The following is a 16,181-nucleotide window of genomic DNA, read 5'->3' as shown; positions in this document are numbered from 1 at the left end:
TTCATCTCACTCCAGTCAGAATGGCAATTATCAAGAATACAAGTAACAATAAATGTTGGTGAGGATATGGAGAAAAACATACACTCATACATTGCTGGTGGGACTGCAAATTGGTGCAGCCACTCTGGAAAGCAGTATGGAGATTCCTTAGAAAACTTGGAATGGAATCACCATTTGACCCAGTTATCCCACTCATTGGCTTATACCCAAAAGACTTAAAATCAGCTTACTACAGTGATGCAGGCACATCAATGTTTACAGCAGGCTCAGTTTACAATAGTTAAGCTCTGGAACCAACCTAGGTGTCCTTCGACAAAAGAATGGATAAAGAAAATGTGGTACATATACACAATGGAATATTACTTGGCCATAAAGAAGAATGAAATAGCATTTTGCTGGTAAATAGATGGAACTGGGGACTATCATACTAAGTGAAACAAGTCAATCCCCCCAAATCAAAGTTGAATGTTCTTGCTGATATGTGGATGCTAACTCACAATAAGTGGGGTGGGATGGGGTGGGGGGTTAGGGGGATATAATAGACATTCACTGGATTAGACAAAGAGGAATGAAGGGAAGAAAAGGGGGATGGGAGAAAGGGATGATGGGAATAGGAAAGAGTAGAATGAATTGAACATAACTTTCCTATGTTTTTATATGAATATATGACGAGTGTAACTCTACATCAAGTACAACCACAAAAATGGGAAGTTATACTCCATGTATGTACTATCAAGTGTAACTAAAAAGAACAAATTAAAAAAAATTTTAATTAAAAAAAGATGACAGCATGCCTTAAAATGCTTTTTTTAAAAAAAGAATTTAATCTTTATTTGTTTGTTGTTATTGCTGCTTTTAATGTAGTTCTGACGATTGAACCCAGGGCCTCACTCATCCTAGGCGAGCGCACTACCACTGAGCCATAACCATAGCCCTTAAAATGCTTTTTTGTAAGAAATGTTTTTTAGTTGTAGATGGACACATTACCTTTATTTTTATTTATTTATTTTTATGTAGTGCTGAGGATCAAACCCAGTCCCTCACAACCCCAGCCCCTTAAAATGTTTTTAACCCAATAATAGACAGCACATAGTGTTACAGAAAAATACTGATTATGGAATTGAGATGCCGAGGTGCCTGGTCAGTTCAGGCCTTAGCAGGTCTTCTTTCTTATTTACAGACTAAATCACTTGATTGAGATTAATGATTCTCAATGTAGAAGAGAATTTCATTATTACCTGGGCACTTTTTAAAACATACATGCCCTGTCTTTCTGGGTATGATACGTAAGTGATAATGAGAAGCTGTATTTAGATAAAAACAAATAGATTTGGGTCGGGCTTGTGGCTCAGTAGTAAAGTGCTTGCCTCACACATATGAGGCACTGGGTTCAATCCTCAGCACCACATGAAAATAAATAAATAAAGGCATTGTGTTCATCTAAAACTAAAAATATTAAAAACAAAAACAAATAGATTAGGTGATCTCTGAGTTCATGTTAGCACTCATACTATAAGACTGTCTTCATTGCTTTATCTATTTATTCCAATCTCTTAGAAATTAAGAAGTCAAAATATAGGTTATATATTAAATATTTAAATATACAGCACAATTTCTATTGTGAAAAAGGATTCTATTAAGCAGAATTAATCACTGGGTGACAATATCATGGTACCATTGAGATTCTGCACAAAAGAATAATAACTTAAGGAAGTAAGTCAAATGAAGTCATTACAGGTTTTATTCTCAAAAGAAAAATCTCAAAAAATGAACTATTGAAGGTAGAGAAAATAAGCCATATTCACTATAAAATAAACTAGAGAAACCAATGTCCTACAAAACCCACTAAAACTACGGTTAGAAGCCAAGAATCAGGATGAACATGATCTAATGATGAAGACAGTCTGGTTTAAAAACTACCATCACCACTATCAAAACCCTTGCAATTCAGAATACACAAGAATGCCAAATCGACTAAGATATAAACAAAGGTTACCAATAGAAGAAGTGGCCACACTGCGTGTATAAGCCAGTCGTTTCTCAAACCAAACAGCTGGGTCCAAGAATTTTTCCATGCAGAAGTAACGGAAAACTGGTTGAAAATTTTGGCAAATATCCATGAAGATCTCGTATTTCTCTTCAAAGGACCTCTTTTGTACTTCCTTTAAATAGATCACATGTAAAATTAATTTTTTAAACCTGTGTTCCACTAAGTAAACTGATGTCCACTATGTTTCTAAATGAAAAATATAATAGACATGAGGCAATAAAAGGATGAACAAGATACTCACAAGAAACTAACAGTCTGGCCAGGGAAGCAATTAGTTACATGTAATAATTAGGATTTTTATATTAGTTTTAAGGGAAGGAGGCATATAAACAGTGAGAGTTGTTTAATTTGAATGATCTTATAATTTGGATAGAAGTAAACACAGAAATGCCAAAAGTAGCCCCTGAAAATTTCAGATGGCATCATAGCACTAGGGTTGTGATGAGAAAGAGAAAAGAATGAAAGGATGGAAGAATCATTGATAAGATGGCAAAGTAGTTGACACGTTGTCTCAGATCCCTGTCCTCCAACATATTCCTGCTATATAATACTTTTCTGAAGCAAAGCTTAACTATTTCAATGGGCTCAACTCCCATTTATGTCTGCTCAATAAATCTATCTCTTTGGTATAAACTTTAGCTTGATGTGCTGCTTCAGCTGCCTCTTTCTTTTCCCTTGGATCACTTCCAAATCCAAACAAAAGACCTCTTCATCTTTAGAAAACCACAGCCACCTTCTCTATTCTTCAACTTAACAAACAGCCTCACTATCCACTTGGACACCCCAACCATAAAACTGGGAGGCACTCACTTCTAATCAGCCATCAAATCTTAATCAGTTCTGCCTCCTTAATTTGGGGGAGGGGAACTCAGGGGCACTCAACCACTGAGCCACAACCCCAGTCCTATTTTGTATTTTATTTCAAGACAGGGTTTCATTGAGTCACTTAGTGCCTTGATTTTGCTGAGTCTGGCTTTGAACTTGTGATCCTCCTGCCTCAGTCTCCCAAGCCACTGGGATTACAGGTGTGCACCACTGCACACAGCCTGCCTCCTTTATTTTTCTCATATCTGTCCATGATTCTTGATTCCTACCATTTAGTCTTAGCTCAGACCCCATCTCAAACCTCCAATCTGCTTTCTCAAAAGCACAACCCACAAAACTTTCAGTTATTTTTTTCTAAAATGCAAATCCAACATTACTACCCTTCTCAAGGGTCTTATATTGCCCACAGAATAAAGTGCAAACTTCTTAGCATTTCATAAAGCAACCTTCCATTTTCTGACCAACCACCACTCCAAACTCATCCATCACTTCCTCCTCCTATGCTGTTTTTTTATACCTCCTTCCTGTTGCTTATATGCTTCTTCTGCCTAGGAACCCCACTTATTTACAAAGTTTGGTTTAAACACCTTCTCCTCTACGAAGCCTTTCTTGATGTAATTCTCTGTACTTGTTTTCCCACCTGAGATAGAACCAACCACATCATCCTCCATGCCTACATTTCACCCTGTCTGCTCCACACAGATTTTCTTTATAATGTCCTGTAGCATTTACCACATATTTTTTAAAAACATGTAACAGAAAGCACAATAAAATGAAAATTTAATGGATTTTGAAGTTTGGAGAGACAAGATTCAAATCTTTGCTACACTGCTTATTAGGTCTTTGACCCTGAGAAAAGTTAAATTTTAGAACTTCTCATTTTACAGTGATAAGAACAATGATTAGTCATAATATTTGTGAAGACTCAGCAGAGTACCTGGGAGATAAGAGGCATTCAATAAATGTTGCTGATGCAGTGAATGAATGTCAGACAAGATGGCCAGTTACATGGAAAATATCTTAGAAGATTCTCTATCAGTTTCATAGAAAATTATTACACAATATTTTTTGTTTAATTGACATTTTGTTTGTCGAGAATTAAATGAATAAACTTTTCATCTGACAAGGGTTAATACTTCATGCAGTTTAAAAATTTATGTTTTCATTCATACACATTTTCATCCTAGTGTGATTACTTTTTTTTAACCTCTATCTTTAACAATTATCTCATGAAATTAAAACTTTGTATTCTGTATTTAGCAACTGTCAGCTTTAATTAGCTAATGAACAATTTTTCAATAACTTTAGACTGCTACTCACCATCATTTTCTTTTGGCATTGTAAAGCACTGAAATCCTTTGGCCTGTATCTTTTGTGAGCCCCATCTTCATTGTTAACAAGAAATTCACCAATAGGGACAGTTCCTGTGCACCACTCAAGAACACCACTTCGCTGAGAGAGGGGAACCACCTAAAATTAAGTACCTTTTGATTATGAATGGCCATTAAGGAGCAATTGATGATCATTCAACTATCAGTCAGAGCAAAACATTTTTTTTTTCCAAGTTGGATTAATAGTTCTGTGTCCATAGGAGACACTTAAGTTCCAAGAATATAATTTTCTAGACTTTTGTTTACACTTGTGAGAACCTAAACATCTCTCAATCTTCATGACTCCCTGAGAGATCACTCCTCTTAATTATAGCCATCATTATCTGCTATTGATCCATATTCAATATGTTCCACTCAGCACAGGAATCTGCTTTTCTCCCCCCTCCCCGCTTCCTCCCCTACTTTCTCCTCCCCCTCCTCTGGCTATTCTTGAATTGCAAATATTTGCAAGTAAAATTATAGAATATAATAAAGTATAAAAATGATATAAACAAATACCCTTTTACATCATAAACAACTATGTCAAATCTAATTTGCTGGGAAAGAGCTAAAGCTTCCTTCCTTACCAATCTCAAGCCCTTCCCCACCATCAAGATGAGTGCTAACCAGGAGGATCCAAGATGGCAGACTAGAGGGAGGCTGCATTCCTTGTCACTCTGTGACTCGGGATTCAAGCAAGGAAACACTATTTTTCTACAAGGCAGTCATCAGTGTCCACTGATCCCCTGCAGTTTACCCCCCATTTGTCCGCCCTCTGCCAGCATATCCCTATCTATTGAGTGCAGATGACTCACTGCCTATCATCTGCCATTGACCCATTTACCTTTCTCTTGCCTGCCCATTGCCCACCTTTCACCCACCAACTGCCCACCACCGACATCCACCATCAGCCTGCAGACTGCCATCAGATCTCCTGTTGCCCCCTGTTGCTTGGAAGTACATTGTCACAGTACCCACAGGTTTGGTTACACGTGGTTGCCGCCATCTTGGGACACTGGCCAGGCCCTGCGGGTTTGCTCCTGCCACTGCTGCCATCTCAGGGTGTGGCCACCTCAGTCTGTGGACACAGGTCAGGGCCTGGATATATAATGGGGTACCTTCAGGTCTGGTTGCACCTGAGGTCTTTCTGCTCGGTGTCACAGTGATCGCCATCTGGCTACCTCTTTGCAGGGTCACTCCTGTGTGTGAGCGTAACCCTGGTGGTCTCTCTGCAAGTTAAAAGGGCACCGAGGCCTTAGGACTGCAGCAAGGCAGGGCCGGAGACTAGGAGTAGTTCCCCATGGGGAGCACAGGTTGAAGAAACTGGAGAAACCTGGGCTCAGTACAGCTCAGTGAGTCCTGACGTGTGCAGGGAGTCCTGAAGTGTGCAGGGACGGAAGGGGCCAGCTACAATGAATAGGAAGACTGGAAGAGGGTGCGAGGACATCTTGCTCACCTATTCAACAGGTCTGGCACCCATGGGACTGGAGCTAACATCAAACTTTAGAACACCTCAACTATTGGTGGAAAAGGGAAGATGAAAAAATTTTTGAAAGTCAACAGAAGCAATCATTCAATTTTCCATTGAGACTTTTCTTTCTTTGTTTCCCACCCTTTTTCTCACATCTCTACCATTTTTGAATCCAAATATTTTTCAAGCATCAATTTATTGAGGAATAGGATATCTGAATAGTATGTTGCAGTTTTGTTGTGTATTCTCACATTTTTACTTTTTTTTAAATCAATATATTTTTCTCACCTATCTGTCTCCCTGGATTCTCCTTCTCACTTCTCCCATATTAATAGCCAACATCTATTAATTCCTCCCCTGCCGACTATAAATTTTTACCTCTACTTCTCCTTCTCCCTCATAAACATCACATTTTACACCACTTCTGTTCCCTCACTGTCCATCTTGAAATGATAAACCCTTTTAGCAAACTTACTGTTTCTACTGAAGCCAATTATTGAACACTTCATTTCAGTTTATTGTGACAAAAATGTAAACACCTTAGTAGAAGTCATTTGGTTTAAGGTGATACATTGTTTCCACTGGATGCTGTTAATATTGGTTTCCTCCTTAAAGGTGAGGTACTGGAAGCCTTCAGGAACACTATAAGACTACAGGCTAGAATCTGTACTGCCTCTGATCCATATGACTAGATGAGAAGACACTCAACATTAAAAAAACAAGGGAACAAAGCACCTCAAACAAGCCAAGATGTTCCAACAATAGAATTTATAGGCAACACAGTAGAAGAAAAGTCAGGAGTTTAGAAAATACACAGTTAGACTGATCTTCGAAATAAAAGATGATATCAGAGAGAAAATATGGGAAGTGTAAGATCACATCAATAAAGAGGCAGAGGTCATAAAAAGGCATCAAGCAGAAATCCTTGAAATGAAGGAAACAAAAAACCAAATTAAAAATTCAATGGAAAGTATCACCAACAGACTAAAACACTTGGAAGACAGAACCTCGGACAATGAAAACAAAAATATATACTCTTGAAAATGAAGTTGACCACACAGAGAAGATGTTAAGAAACAATGAATAGAACTTCCAAGAAATATGGGATAAAATGAAAAGACCAAATTTAAGATTTATCAGAATAGACAAAGGCATGGAGGTACAAACCAAAGGAATGCACAATCTTCTCAATGACATAATATCAGAAAACTTCCCAAATCTAAAGAATGAAATGGAAAATCGACTATAAGAGGCTCACAGGACCCCAAATGTACAAAATTACAGCAGACCCACACCAAGGCATACTATAAAGAGAATGACTAACATACAGAATAAGGATAGAACTTTAAAGACTGCGAGAGAAAAAAATCAAATTACGTACAGGGAGAAACCAATTTGGATCTCAGGCTGATTTCTCAACCCAGACTCAAGGCCAGAAGGTCCTGGAAGAACATATATCAAGCTCTGAAAGAAAATGGATACCAACTGAGAATATTATATCCAGAAAAATTAAGCTTCACATTTGAAGATAAAATAAAAACCTTCCATGATAAACAGAAGTTAAAAGAATCCACAACTATAAAGCCTACACTACAGAACACTCTCAGCAATATATTCCATGAGAAGGAAATGAAAACAAAAAAACAAAAAACAAAAAACCAAACAAAATAAAAAAAACCACGGTGAAAACCAGCAAAGGGAGGATCTATACTAAAGGAATAGTCAATCAAAGGAGAAATTAAGTTAAAAAACAAAAATAAATTAAATGACCAGGAATACAAATCATAGCTCAATAAAAACCCTGGATGTCAATGACCTAAGCTCATCAAACAAAAGACATAGACTGGCAAATTGGATTACAAAGGAGCCTCACCTCCTAGGAGAAGATATCTATAGGCTGAAGATGAAAGGATGAGAAAAAAACATATCACTCACATGAACTGCGTAAACAAAACCAGGGGTTTCCATTCTCTTATCAGACAAAGTGGACTTCAAGCCAAAGTTAGAAGGGATACAGAAGGACATTTCATACTGCCTAAGGGAATCATGTATCAAGAAGACATAACAATCATAAATACATAGGCCCCAAACAATGGAGCATCTACATACATCAAATAAATCCTTCTCAATTTTGAGAATCAATAGATTATAACACAATAATACTAGGTGACTTTAACACACCTCTCTCACCATTGGACAGATTTTCCAAACAAAAACTAAACAAAGAAACTGTAAAATTAAATAATACAATCAATGATTTAGCCTTTACATATACAGAATATTTCATCCATCATCAAGTGAATAAACTTTCTTCTCAGCAGTAAATGGATCCTTCTCTAAAATAGAACGTAAGTTATGTCACAAAGACTCTCAGCAAATACCAAATAGAGATAATACCCTACATTCTATCAGATCATAATGGAATGAAATTAGGAATCAAAGATGGAATAAAAAGTAGAAGTTACTCTAATACCTGGAGACTAAACAGAGCACTATTGAATGACAAATGGATAGCAGAAGAAATCAGGGAGGAAATAAAAAAAATACTTAGAGGTAAATGAGAACACCAATACAACATATCAAAATCTCTGGGACACCATGAAGACAATGAATGCTAAGAGGAAAGTTAATCATTGCATTGAGCTCATACATTAAAAGAATAAAAATCAACAAATACGTGACCTCAACATTACATCTCAAAGCCCTAGAAAAATAACAACAAGTCAACACCAAAAGCAGCAGAAGACAAGAAATAATTAAAATCAGAGCTGAAATCAATGAAACTGAAATAAAAGAAACAACTGAAAAAATTGTCAACAAAAAGTTGATTCTTTGAAAACAATAAATAAAATTGATAAACACCTAGCCACACTAACAAAGAGAAAGAGAAAACTCGAATTAACTAAACTTCGTGGTGAAAAAGGAAATATCACAATGGACACTACTGAAATACAGAAGATAATTAGAAACTATTTTGAAAATTTATACTCAAATAGGATAGAAAGTCTTGAAGACACTGACAAATTTCTAGAGACATATGATCTACCCAAACTGATGCAGGAGGACATACACAATTTAAACAGATCAATTTCACCATTAAAGGCCTACCAAATAAGAAAAGCCCAGGACCAGACAGATTCTCAGCCAAGTTCTACAAGACCTTCAAAGAAGCATTAACACCAATATTCCTCAAATTATTCCACGAAATAGAAAAGGAGGGAACCCTTCCAAACTATGATACTATGAGGCTAGTATCACCCTGATACCAAAACCAGACAAAGACACCTCAAGGAAAGAAAACTTCAGACCAATGTCCCTCATGAACATAGATACAAAAATTCTCAAAAAAAAAAATTCTGGCAAATTGCATACAAAAATATATTTAAAAGATAGTGCACAAAGATGAAGAGGTGTTCATCCCTGGGATGCAAGATTGGTTCAACATATGGAAATCAATAAAAATAATACATCACATTAACAGACTTAAAAACAAGAATCATATGATATCTCAATAGATGCAGAAAAAAGTATTTGACAAAATATAGCACCTCTTCATGTTCAAAACACCAGAAAAACTAGGGATAGCAAGAACATACCTCCACATTGTAAAGGCTATCTATGCTAAGTACAAGGTCAACATCATTCTAAATGGAGAAAAATTGAAAGCATTCCCTCTAAAAGCTGGAAGAAGAGAGGGATGCCCTCTTTTACCACTTCTATTCAACATCATCCTTGAAACTCCAGCTAAAGCAATCAGACAAATGAAAAAAATTAAAGGGATAGGAATAGGAAAAGAACCCAAACTATAACTATTTGCCAACAAGAAGATTCTGTATTTAGAAGATCCACAAAATTCCACCAGAAAACTTCCAGAACTCATAAATGAATTCAACAAAGTTGCAGGATATAAAATCAATACCCATAAACCAAATTCATTTCTATACATAAGCAATGAATCCACTGTAAGGGAAATTAGGAAAACTACCCCATTCACAATAACTTCAAAAAAATAAAATACTTGGGAATCAATCTAACAAAAGAGGTGAAAGACCTCTATAATGAAAACGTACACACTAAAGAAAGAAATTAAAGAAGATGGAAAGATCTCCCTTGTTCTTGGATAGGCAGAATTAATATTGTCAAAATGGTCATACTACCAAATCCTTATACAGATTCAGTGCAATTCCTATTAAAATAACAATGACATTCTTCATAGAACTAAAAAAAGCAATCATGAAATTCATTTGGAAAAATAATAGACCTACAGTAGCCAAGGCAATCCTTAGCAAGAAGAGGGAAACTGGAGGCATCACAATACCAGACCTTAAACTATGCTACAGAGCAATAGTAACAAAAATGGCATGGAAAGGGCACCAAAACAAATATGTAGACTAATGGTACAGAATAGAAGACACAGAGACAAACCCACGTAAATATGGTCATCTCATACTAGAGAAAGGTGCCAGAAACATACATTGGAGGAAAGATAGCCTATTGAACAAATGGTACTGGGAAACTGGAAATCCATATGTAACAAAATGAAATTAAACCTCTATCTCTCACCCTATACAAAACTCAAATCAAAGTAGATCAAAGACTTAGGCACTAGAACAGAGACCCTGTGCCTAATAGAAGAAAAAATAGGCCCAAATCTTCATCATACTAGCTTTGGACCTGACTTCCTTAACAAGACTCCTAAAGCACAAGCAGTAAAATGAAGAATCAATAAATAGGATGGATTCAAACTACATAGCTTTTTCTCAGCAAAGTAAACAATCAAAAATGTGAAAAGAGAGCCAATAGATTGGGAGAAAATCTTTACCACAGGCACCTCAGATAGAGCACTAATCTCCAGACTGTAGGAGGAGTGAGACAGCAGCAGAGATGGTGAAAAGTGACTAGAGTGAAAGTAAATCAACAGGACTTGCATGTGAAAAAAACATGATAATTGAGAAAACGAGAGAGGTGTGTTAAATGATCCTTGATATTTGGTGATATTTTTGCTAAGTGTTTTTTAGAAGTGATGACAGCATTACAAAAGTGTGCCTTTTTCCCCACATCCATGCCAACATCTATTATTGTTTGTGTTCTTGATCAAAGCCATTCTAATTGGAGTAAGATGGAATCTTAGAGTTGTTTTAATTTGCATTTCTCTAATTACTAGAGATGTTGAACACTTTTCATATATTTATTAATTGCCTGTGTGTCTTCTGTAAAGTGTCTGTCAAGGAGGCCTTTATTTTCTTAACACACATTCATTGACACTCTATTATGTACTACATGCAGTGCTGAGGTATTGAGATTAGAGTGGTAAATGAGAGAGGAAGACTATCCTCTCATAAAAGTGAGGGCACATACACTTACAAATTTTGATGGTGCCAGATAACACATATAATAGAACAAAATATAAATTTAAAAAAAAGAAAAGTGAGTAGTGGCAACATGGTCACAAAGGGTCTCCCTGAGGAGGCAACAATGGAGCAGAAAACCTTATGAAGGGAGGGAGTACCTGGTGCAAATATCTGAGGGAAGAACATTCCAAACAGAAGTACAAAAGCCCTCAGGTTAAAAACAAAAAAACAAAACAACAACAACAACAAAAAACCCATCTGTTCTACAGCAAAAAGCCAAATAAGTCAAGTAGTGATAATTTCTCTACCACAAGCAGACTGAGTGATAAGATGGGGAGAACTGTAGATAAGGCTGGAGAAAGAAAACAATCAATCACTTTCATTTAGGGATAATGTGAAGTCATCAGAAGTTGTGAACAAGTAAGTGACAAATTCTGTATTAGACATTCTAAAAAGAATTACTCTAACTGGTGGGAATTAGAATTTTGGAGGCCAATAGCAGAAGTAAATGCTTAATTCTGATTCTCTAGTATATAGACAGCTGTGACTGTAGGAGGAGTGAAACAGCAGCAGAGATGGTGAAAAGTGACTAGAGTGAAAGTAAATCAATAGCACTTGCATGTGAAACAAACATGATAATTGAGAAAAAGAGAGAGGTGTGTTAAATGATCCTTGATATTTGGTGATATTTTTGCTAAGTGTTTTTTAGAAGTGATGACAGCATTACAATTGTTTTTTAAAAGACACATTATCTTACAGACCTATACACTGAAATATTTATAGATGATATAGCATATTGCTTCAAAATAATATTGGGAGGGTGAAGAAGCAGAAATGAAACAAAACTGTCCATGAATAATTATTAAAGGAGGTCACTGGGACAAGAAGGTTTATTACATTATGGTCTCCTTTTGTATTTGCTTGAAATTTTTTATAGTAAAAGTCAAAAGAAAATAAGGTTCCTAGGATTTTGTCTAATCAACTGAGTGAAGGTGGTGTTATTCCTCTCAGTTGAGTACTTTCAGTTTAGGGTATTTTGAGAATGAGGTGATTAATCAAGAGTTCTACTTTACATTATTTAGTTTGAGATATCTCTTAGACTTCTACATTACAAACCTTATGAGGAAGTAGTCCTTCCAAAAGGTTATGTTTGAAGAGACAAGTCTTTTACTGACTGACTAAAGCAAAAACAGGGTGTCAATAAGCAGGCTAGATGTCCAAAGAGCCACAAGCCTCAATCTAATTTTCCCAGGGACTTGCATGACCTCTTTAAGTTAGGCCTGTTGACATGATTCTCTATAACACTACAGGCACCACCCCTAACAATGCTGTTTGTGTTATGTTTATCTATTTCCCCTGTCAAGAGCATGAAGTCTTTAAGGCCTAGGCCATTTTTTATGACTTTTCTATCCTGGTACTCAGCAGAATATGTAACACAATAACAGACATTTAACATTTATCGAACAAATGAATGACGTCATAGCCTTTCCAACTAATAGAGATAGAGACACTACCTTGTATTCTATCAGATCATAATGGATTGAAGTTAGAAATAAATGAAAGAGTAAAAAACAGAAACTACTCCAACACCTGGAGATTAAACAATATGCTATTATATGATGAATGGATAACAGAAGATATTAGGAAGGAAATTAAAAAATTCTTAGAGGTAAATGAGAACAAAGAAACATCATATCAAAATCTCTGGGACACTATGAAAGCAGTACTTAGAGGAAAATTCATTTCATGGAGCGCATTTAATAAAAGAAGTAAAACTCAACAAATAAACGACCTAACACTATAGCTCAAAGCCCTAGAAAAAGAAGAACAGATCAACACCAAAAGTAGTAGAAGACAGCAAATAGTTAAACTCAGAGTTGAAATCAACGAAGTTGGAACTAAAGAAACAATACAAAAAATTGACAAAATAAATAGTGCCGGAGAGGAAAAGGTCAACCCCCATGAACCCTGCAAGTACAATTCAAAAGACTCATGGCGGCAGCAGTGTTTCTCAGCAGCCATATAGAGACAGGGTGATTCACTTACTGGCACTAAAGACCTACAAGAAACCTGAGCTCCTGGTTCGACTACAGAAAGATGGAGTCAATCAAAAGGACAAGAACTCCCTGGGAGCAATTCTGCAACAGGTAGCCAATCTGAATCCAAAGACCTCTCCTACACTTTAAAGGATTTTGTGATTAAGGAGCTGCAGCGAGACTGGCCAGGATACAATGAAACAGACAGACAGTTATTGGAGTCAGTGCTCTCTAGAAAACTAAATCCATCTCAGAATTCTGCTGGCCCCAGTCATTCAGAATCTCCTGTATGTTCTAGCAGAGATGCTGCATCCTCTCCTCAGAAACGGCCTTTGGATTCCGATTTTATTGATCCTTTAGTGAATAAAAAAGCTCGAATATCTCACCTGACAAATAGAGTACAGCCAACATTAAATGGTCATTTGAATCCCACCAGTGACAAATCTGCTGCAGGCCTCCTGCCACCCCCTGCAGCTGCTGCCATCCCCACCCCTCCACCGCTGCCTTCAACTCACCTGCCTGTCTCAAATCCTCCTCAGACTGTAAATTCAAACTCCAATTCTCCTAGCACTCCAGAAGGCCGGGGGACTCAAGACCCACCTGTTGACAGTTTTAGTCAAAATGGTAGTATCTGTGAGGACCAGCAAGACAAATACACCTCTAAAACTTCTCTGGAAACCTTACCCCCTGGTTCAGTTCTGCTAAAATGTCCAAAGCCTATGGAAGAAAACCATTCGATGTCTCACAAAAAGTCCAAAAAGAAGTCTAAGAAACACAAGGAAAAGGACCAAATAAAAAAGCACGACATTGAAACTATTGAGGAAAAGGAGGAAGATGTTCAAAGAGAAGAAACTGCCAAGCTGAGTAACTCCAGTCCAAATTCCAATGAAGGAGTTAGAGCGGGTTGCACTGCCTCATGGAGCCTTCTTCAACAATTGAACTCCCAGATTATTTGATAAAATATATTGCTATTGTCTCCTATGAGCAACGCCAGAATTACAAGGATGACTTCAATGCTGAGTACGACGAATACAGGGCTTTGCATGCCAGGATGGAGACGGTAGCTAGAAGATTTATCAAACTGGATGCACAACGAAAACGCCTTTCTCCAGGCTCAAAAGAGTATCAGAATGTTCATGAAGAAGTCTTACAAGAATATCAGAAGATCAAGCAGTCTAGTCCCAATTACCATGAAGAAAAATACAGATGCGAGTATCTTCATAACAAGCTGGCTCACATCAAAAGACTAATAGGTGAATTTGACCAACAGCAAGCAGAGTCATGGCACTAGAACTCTGCTTGGACCAGAAGATGTGAATAAACTTAAACTTATTTATTTAAAATTCCAAATGAGTTGCTCTAGATTCTAAAAAGATGAAACTTTGCCTGTTGAAAGTTTCAGAATTAGTAAACTTGAGTTACTTTTTTTTCCCCCATTTTACTTTGCTTCCCTGCATTTTGAAACTGCTTTTTCTGGTCCTTTTTCCCCCGTTTCAAGACTTGTGTTTGTTAATAGAAATAATTTTTTAGATTTTGGGGATCCAGTGTCTATATTTCAAATCAGTTTTTTTCCTTGAAAACTTGTGTCTGTCATTAGAAATGATTTTTAGTAGATTTTGGGGCTCCAATGTCCACACATAAAAGTTGTGTGTGTGTTTAAAAAACAAAACAACAGTAATGTGCAAGGTGAAATGCTTTTGGATAAACATAAGCCTATTTTCTGATCTTTCTTAATGCACACTCTTTGCCTTAAATGGTAGAATATTTAGAAATTTGCACAAAATACAAAAAAAATGAAAACATTGTTTTGGAGGGTTAAAAACAAAATTGTGTGAATATGTTTATGTGTATAATTTTATACACAGGTATACAGGCTGACTTGATCTGAAATATTAAATCCGCTCTGTTAGTTAACCCCCCATTACAATGGTTGCCTTAAGGTGTTTGCTAGTTGTGTACCTAGTGTGGTTAATCATTAGCTACACTGCTTCCCAGTGATTAGAGCAATGGGAAGGACACTGTGGCCTACCAGCGTCTGGAAGCATGTGCCCAAATTGTATGTGTGCAGAGGTGATGTGGATGTGAGCGTGCATGAAGGAAAAAAGTTGCTACTCTCAGTAGGCCAAACACTCAGGTTAAACAACTGATGAGTGTTACTGCAGGGTTTTTTGTTTGTTTTTGTTTTTTTTCTCCCGTCAAATTGCTACTTCTCTTGTTGAAGACAAAAGCATTTCCATTTCAACAGTTTGTCAGCTTTATTAATGTTGGGCAAAAATTGATATGTTATAAAAATGAAACAGATCTATAGTTTTGGGGCAAAATGATAAAATTAAATGTGTAGGTAAACTATTTATATACTGCTATAAAGTATTTTTTGAAGAGAGATATGCAAAGAAGCTATTACCTACATGAGATGTATATTTAAAGATTTTTTCATCCTGGATGCCAGGAATATAAAAAAAAACAGATATATTTAATCGTAACATACTGTGATTCATCAAACAGCACAAACTTTCATTTCATGGAGTTTATCTGTTAACTTTGATTTAAACTATCACTTGTTTTATCATGTGGGAACATAAGTTATATGGTCAAAAATATAAGGATTTTGAACTAATGTTGATTCAGGTTGTGTTGTCTTATCGTATTGTCTTTTCAAGGTGCTGCCAGTTGAAAAGGGAAGCATTATGTTTACAAATCTGTTTTGAAATGTTTGCCAAAATTTTGGTAGTATCTTTAATAAAGACGTTTGTCTCCAGCATCCAAGAAAACAAAAAAAAAAACCAAACAAACAAAAAAAAGATCTACAAGCAATCAACAAACATATGAAAAAATGTTCAACATCTCTAGTAATAAGAGAAATGCAAATCAAAACCACCCTAAGATTCCATCTCACCCCAATTAGAATGGCGAGTATCAAGAATACAAGCAACAACAGGTGTTGGCGAGGATGTGGGGAGAAAGGTACACTCATACATTGCTGGTGGGGCTGCAAATTAGTGCAGCCACTCTGGAAAGCAGTGTGGAGACTCCTTAAAAAACTTGGAATGGAACCACCATTTGACCCAGCTATCCCAC

The 16,181-nt window shown here is 36.6% G+C and overlaps 1 protein-coding gene and 1 pseudogene across 1 annotated transcript in view; one reads left to right on the top strand and one right to left on the bottom strand.

The window, feature by feature from the left end:
• The window catches only part of Atm (ATM serine/threonine kinase), a 152,519-nt gene that overhangs the window by 19,603 nt on the left and 116,735 nt on the right, over positions 1 to 16,181 (bottom strand). Inside the window, 2 exon segments of the mRNA XM_047515806.1 lie at positions 1,997 to 2,162; positions 4,196 to 4,345. Of these exon segments, the coding sequence (XP_047371762.1) occupies positions 1,997 to 2,162; positions 4,196 to 4,345 (316 nt within the window).
• Positions 5,052 to 14,588, top strand: LOC124958383 (RNA polymerase II elongation factor ELL2-like; annotated as a pseudogene).

Source organism: Sciurus carolinensis, chromosome 11 (assembly GCF_902686445.1).
Source record: "Sciurus carolinensis chromosome 11, mSciCar1.2, whole genome shotgun sequence".
Lineage (NCBI taxonomy): Eukaryota > Metazoa > Chordata > Mammalia > Rodentia > Sciuridae > Sciurus > Sciurus carolinensis.
This window is presented reverse-complemented; position numbering and strand designations above follow the sequence as displayed.